The following is a 6,677-nucleotide window of genomic DNA, read 5'->3' as shown; positions in this document are numbered from 1 at the left end:
CCACTAACTGAATACAGTTTTAAATATGATTTTGCTTCAATATTCAAGTTTCTATTTTAGTAACTGAACTCCTTAAAAAAGAAAGATTAGAAAAAATCAAACACCTTTTTCAAAATTCAAGGAAAATTTAATCAATATGCCTTAAATTATTTTACAGTAACTACAATACTGACAAGCATAACATTTTCAAAATGATGTTTTTCTTGGAAGTACTGCAAGAGAGATTACTCTTCATCTACTAGTATGTGCACCATTAGGAAAAGAAACTCTAGTTGAAGTCATCTTCAGAAATCCAAGTTAACATACAGCTACTTAGACATCCAAATGTATTCATATTTCAAGTGTGACAGAATTACAGATCCCTTTAACTTTTAAGCATCTGTTTTCTAATTCATAATTTAAGTATCTTAAATCCTGAAATACTATCACATCAAATGAACAAATAAATGAGACCAAAGAGCTTAAGCTTGTTAAAATATAGAAGATACTCTAATTGCTTGTGTTCATTTGTGCATTTTGCTTTTGGTAAGAGGGGACAGGAAATAGGTTCTTTACTACTGCAGATTTATTCAAAGAGTACTCCGAATCTACAGCATCTGCAGTTCTGTTAACTCTTGCTGATAGAAATCTATCAATTTATAACAGAAATCCTTCTCCCTCCCCCCCCTAAAAAAAAAACCAACAAAACCCAAACAAAACCCCCCAACCCTCAAATAAACAACCAAAAGTTACTTTTCTGAAGATGTAGGAATGGGAAAGAAATTACATTAACTTGATAAGCATGAACACTTATTAAAGCTATAGACACCTCAGGTCAATTGAAAACAGTATTCAAAGTCCTAGAAAAGTGAACACGAGACATTTGTTTTCATTGTTCCAGGTGATTCAAAACAGGTCTAAGTTTCGTGATAGCAACACTATACAGTTGTTTGCAGCTGTTTCTGGTCCAACTAAATGTTCCAAGTTGGTGTTTTCATTTTGGCCCACTGGAGTCCAACAGTTTGGACAGTCTATTCAAAACACAGAAATGAGAGCAAAGACTCCGTACAATAAAGCACAGGGGTATGCTACTAGAAGTTGTTGTCCTTCCATTGCTAAGGCAGAAATAAAGATTTTGGAAGCAGAAAAACTGCACCAGCCAATGATTCCAGCCGTGAGAATAATCCCCATCATTCCCCTGTAAAGACAGAAATAAAAAGAGAATTCATATAATACTTGTGTATATATGCTTATAGGAGTCGTAACTGGACTCCTAACACCTTTTACAGATTTTAAGACGAATTTTAGCTTTTATATTTGACATTAAATGAAATAGTTGCAGTAAAGACTTCAGAACGACATTATTCAATTACGACAGCATTAAAAAAAACAGAATTGACTTTGTGCATATGAAATGTAAAAGCGGCGAGTAAAGTTCTTTCTTTTCAGTCCCTCATTTCATATAGCTGTGAGGAATCACAGTGATTTTCTTCTGTTAGTCAAATTCAAATTTGCATCTGAAATTATAATTACTTTTAGACTTTACAGGTACCAAGATTTGCCAGATTCAAAGCTGACTGAAAACAAACTTGATATTGTTATTCGAGTCTATGTATTTAAAAGCTGTTAATTGACTTACAGATAAAACCAGCATTCACCTATCTTTCTTCCAGAAAACACCTAAAGACTTTTGATACTAATGTTTTTACACTTACAATTCCCGTCATATTCAAATTATATGCAGCTTCATCACTGAATCTGAAAATTCCTTTTAATAACTTCCTTCATTATCTCATAGGAGAGGAATCTATTACCAAATTATAAAGTTTATGTACTTACTGCAACGAAAATACAATTGAGAAAGTGGAAAGTAGGATCATAGGAAGAAGACAGTATCCAAGGACACTGGCAACGCAGCCGAACGAGACACCCGTCATGCTCATTAAGTTCAGGAGACAAAACATCCCTAAACATCCGATTGCACTTATTCCATACACGTAACCAAACTGAATTTTACCAGCCTGAAAGTCAAGCAGAGTAATGCACGTTAGTTGCCAGAACAAGTAATGCCTCCCACAAACAGAGGGAAAAAGAAAGAATGTTTACAGAGTATCTTCATGTCCCCCACCCCCAATTCCTACAGTCAAATTCAACAGGCAGTATTTTCCCACAACTTGAGTTCCAGGACAACGGTACATTCTAGGCACCCACGAGGCACATTTATCCTAACTCTACCTATCCTGATGAGCAGATTTTGATTGAATTGTTATTCTTTGATCTGGGCTGCAAAAGCCTATCAATTCTTTAGGGTTTAATCAACTAACTTCTCATGCCGATTGATTACTTGCGACAATAATCTTTACAGAACTAGCGTATGAAGAGCAAAAAATTGTAAATCAGGAACTTCTTGACAAATCCAGAGCTGAAGTCCTTTAATTTGTGACATACTCCACAAAGTTATAGCACAACATAAATTATAAAAGATTCCCAGAAACAGCTGAAGCTGAGCTGTAAAGCACTGTATATGGACGGCAGAATTAACTCATGTAGATTTTAAAAAGTCAAAATCAGAACTTCGCTTACTAACAAGTATGCAGAAAGCACACATGCATTATTTCAAAATGTATGTATCCTACGTCACCATCCGTTTTTCCAACGATGAGACCGATGCTTCCCTTACAACACCTAGCAAAAGGCGCACAGTGCACGGTGTCCACCCCCGCAGGGAGTCGGGACCGTGCAGTTACTGAAGCTACGATGGTGTGTAGCTTTGAGGTCTGTCTCCCACTACTGAATTCCAAACTAGGTTTACTTATAACCCAGCTTTCTTCTTCCCCAAGCACTACAGAAAACAATCGTATCTGCTTTAATCTTTTTGCCGGGCTAAGCCTGTTGGCTTTCACTACACTCAATGTATTTAAAAAAAAAAAAAAAGCACACAGAAGAAACTATTACTTTGTCAGGAAAAGACCATTCAAATGTATCTATTATAAACATGTTCATTAATTCTATTGGCCTAGTTTCTATAAATAAAGGTTACTTATAAAAGTAGGCCTAAAGTCCCCTTGGTACCAAAACACTGTGTTCTAAGTGACATAGCAATGTGAAATTTTGAGCAAAAATTAAATGGAGTGCCTGAAGACATTTAGAGAAAAAAAACTGATTAGAAATATTGAAGCTTTCAATGACGAGGAAGACTGTTTGCTGCTAATCTGTCATTTCATAATTGACACTTTTGAATCATTAAAGCACAATCTCATTTCAATTAAGCTCAACTAAAAAAACCACCAGTCTTCAACAGCTGCTGACCTGTTAAGAAGTACAAGCAGTTTGAAAGCAGGTTTAGAGTGTTTTACCAGACTGACTCTTGATACTGAAAGTCATGCCTAATGTACCAGTACTTATGAAATCACTTTTTACAGATGAATTTTGAGTTTTCTTGCCTCTTGAATATCAGTAAAGAACAATGAATAAAGAGTATGGAGCAAAGAAATACAATGAAACAAAACAGAGAAATAGACTCAAATACTAAACATAGTAAGAGTTAAAAAATAAAAAACTCCTAAACGAAGAAATGAAATAATATTCAAATATTTAACATGTCCATTGTTCCGATTCCTGATAAGACAGAAGATAACAGAGACACTGCAAAAAGACAAGGTATGATTCTGAAAGTAAAACATCTCAATCTAGAAAAAAAACACCAAACAGGTAAAAATCTGAGAACGTGGGTCACACCCATTCCTGTGACAAAAGGGAGCCATATTCCTCAAAAGCAAAGCATGAAAAGAAATATGAATTACATTGAAATAATTGCCATGCAAAAACCAGCACAAAGACTTGGATTCAAACTCCACTGAAGTAAAGTGACAGCGAACTCATTAATCTCAATCAGCGGTGTGTGAAGCCCCAGCTCCTCTTCCATACAGCTACAAGTGCTTGGTCAGGATGTGCTTTTTTGGCCTCCATCCCAAGAAGTCACTTCCAGTCAACCTATAGGTAACTTGGTTTTTTCCCCCAGTGCTTCCAAAAGTATTAATGCACAAACAGTAATATTTTGCAGTCAATATCTTACCAGTAATAACGTGGCTCCGAAAGCTAGACAGAAGACCATTGGTCCAGCCAAGTCAGTCTCATTCATGATGCTGCCATCTGCTACTTTTAATGGGTGCAGCACTGTTAGTGTCTTCTGCCAGATGTGGTCAAAATTGATCCCCAATTCTACAAATTACATGAAAAGAATTATGCATATTTATTTCATTTTTTCCCTTCCTGTCGCCCCCATTTGCTTCACTCTTAGTTTCCCCCCCCCCTCCACTTTTAAATCTCCTCCAGATACCATCCTATGGGGACCAGAGAATTGAGTCATTCCATCTTTCCTCAAGCTGCTGAGTGTGCTGCCTCCACAGATTCCAGGTCTCAAATGCTCAGAAGCGACAAGGTGGTTTCTAAAGGACCAGGTAAGAGCATAAGCGCAGTGTTCTGGGTCAGCCCAAAAGTTCATTTAGCCCAGTACCCTGTCCCTGTAAGTGGCCAAAAGCAGGTAGGTACGAAAGAGTATAAGCACAGAACATGCCGATTCCCCAAGTCTCCAATAACTGGTGGCTCAAGGATTTCTAGTTCAAAGCAGTTTCTCTGTACTTAATTACCCTCAGTGGATTGATCTTTCATAAACCAGCCATTGAGCCCGCTAAAAAAAAACCACCCACCCTTTTTAACACTCAGTGTCCCATGACAAGGAGTTTCGCAGCTCCCTCCAGCTAGATACAATTTAAAGTCTCCACCCATACAGTTTGACCACAGTTGTGCATCAAAACCTAGTTATGAATGCAGTTACTATTTGCCCACCTCAGGCTCTGGGAAGCATCTATGTAAACAAAATAATTTTTTTGAAGAATATAAAAAAAGCACAGCAAGGTGGAAGGTTACCATGAATAGGTACAGGTGAAAGGTATCAGGAATAACCAGTAACAGTAAGGGTTTCTTCAGTTGTTTGGTACTCAACAATGATGGATACAAGCTGGAAAAAAAAACCATCAATCCAGACACTACCTACCTACCTGTTCCGGCATTCTGCACAGGCTGTATTCTGCATAGGAATTTCTGCAGTGTTCAGCATTCCTCTTTATCAATGAAAGGTTTCAGTTCTAACCAAAGAATCAACTGAAACTAACTGCATCGATTTATTTTACAAAAAGTGGGCAATTATAAGAATTATTTGCAACAACAGAAATAGTAAGTGTTTTTGTCACCTGAGCTGTATGAAGTCAGGTTATCCATTTAATTGATTATTTCTTCCATAGAACAGCTGGCATGAAGTATTAAAGCACAATTCTAAAACTGCAGAAGTTCACACAAGAACATGTATTTCATACACCAAAATACAGTTAAATAAAAAAAAAAAGATAATTTCAAATCAACTGTGCACTTTCAGAAGTAGGGAATACACACCCTGCTACTCAACTTATCCCCAAATTGGGAAGAGTTTTGGATTTTGGCCATAAAGCTTAAGTTATACCTTCTAATAGAGGAGGCTCATCCTCAAAATTACTTCCATAGAAAGACTGTGCCGAAGTTGGAGTGTACGTCTGTGTTGGCTGGTAAATCTGCCCTGTGTAAGGCTGCTGCTGCTGCATCATGTCTGGAGGGACAAATCCACTTTGTTGAGAGTATTCATAGCCTCCATACTGCCTACAAAGAACGACAGCGCATTACGGACAGATACAGACTTCTATTTTAAACACCCCCCGGCAAAAGCAAAGCTTATTTTCAGTAAATAAGTTGCAGCAAACAATCCTTTCTTCTTTTCTAAAAAGTCACAGAAGATGATCCCCTACTCAGATCCAGGCCTTTTAGGCATATAGCCACGTCCATCAATTCAAACCCTTATAAACAATACCGTTAAGCTAAACAAGATAATTCTTGCTATATATGCTAGTATTACTTTTTGGTTTTAAGTCAGAGGCCTGGAGAAATGAGCGTTATCCATTGACCAAATTACTACTACAGGCTGTAGGCCTGTAAAAAAGTAGGAAAATTTTACGTCTCAAACTTATTTAAATACTGTCCATTAACTGCTATTGACATTTCACTTGATACCAGCATTAATCTGCTCTTTAGAATGTTTATTTGCAAACTCACTATTAGAGAACAAAGTTGGTCATACTATCACTTTTGTTACCATCTATATTTAAAAAACGAGCTTAGTTTAAAGAGGGAAAAAAAAAAAAGGCTGTTTTCCCCTTCACTTCGGCACCACATGTATCAGGCAGCATTATGACATAAGGAGGAACTGTGATACAGACATTAAACACATTATGACATCTACCTACAGGACACGATGCAGGGGAAAAAAGGGGCAATTTTTCAGTTCCTATTTCACATTCTCAATTATTTACTAAAATCAATTTATACTGCCTTTGGAATACTTTCTATTCTAGATTTTATATGTACAAAACTATTCATTGCTACCTTTAAAAAAAAAAGCCTAATCAAAGCTATCTTCTGTTCCTAAACAAACTCCTCAGTTATTCTTGCCACCAACCATTTCCAAGTCTGACTACAGAGACTTCAATAAACGTGTCCAAAATATTTAACTATGGAAATATGACTATAAAGAAGGAAACCCCGGAACGCATTCTCCTTTCTTTCCCTGTGTTAGTGGAGTTCAGCCCCATCACAGCGCTGTAATCCTCCTC

The 6,677-nt window shown here is 36.9% G+C and overlaps 1 protein-coding gene across 1 annotated transcript; it reads right to left on the bottom strand.

Moving 5' to 3' along the window:
* Window positions 1–644: 644 nt before the first annotated feature.
* YIPF5 (Yip1 domain family, member 5) lies at window positions 645–6,473 on the bottom strand. The gene is made up of 5 exons (XM_009331383.1): window positions 6,451–6,473; window positions 5,498–5,670; window positions 4,055–4,200; window positions 1,819–2,000; window positions 645–1,177 (listed from the first exon to the last, which is right to left on the bottom strand). Exons 2-5 carry the CDS (start codon window positions 5,616–5,618, stop codon window positions 1,015–1,017), a joined length of 612 nt encoding a protein of 203 aa, XP_009329658.1. The 5' UTR covers window positions 5,619–5,670; window positions 6,451–6,473; the 3' UTR covers window positions 645–1,014.
* Window positions 6,474–6,677: the final 204 nt, after the last annotated feature.

The sequence above is a fragment of the Pygoscelis adeliae genome, unplaced genomic scaffold, assembly GCF_000699105.1.
Source record: "Pygoscelis adeliae isolate BGI_AS28 unplaced genomic scaffold, ASM69910v1 Scaffold108, whole genome shotgun sequence".
Lineage (NCBI taxonomy): Eukaryota > Metazoa > Chordata > Aves > Sphenisciformes > Spheniscidae > Pygoscelis > Pygoscelis adeliae.
This window is presented reverse-complemented; position numbering and strand designations above follow the sequence as displayed.

Excerpts from the sequence above, each read along its gene's own strand:
- YIPF5 (XM_009331383.1), bottom strand. The coding sequence starts at position 5,618 with ATGATGCAGCAGCAGCAGCCTTACACAGGGCAGATTTACCAGCCAACA. Across the intron at positions 4,201-5,497 it reads TGAGCCTCCTCTATTAGAAG|AATTGGGGATCAATTTTGAC; the intron begins GTATAACTTAAG and ends TGTAATTTGTAG. Across the intron at positions 2,001-4,054 it reads TCGGAGCCACGTTATTACTG|GCTGGTAAAATTCAGTTTGG; the intron begins GTAAGATATTGA and ends CTTGACTTTCAG.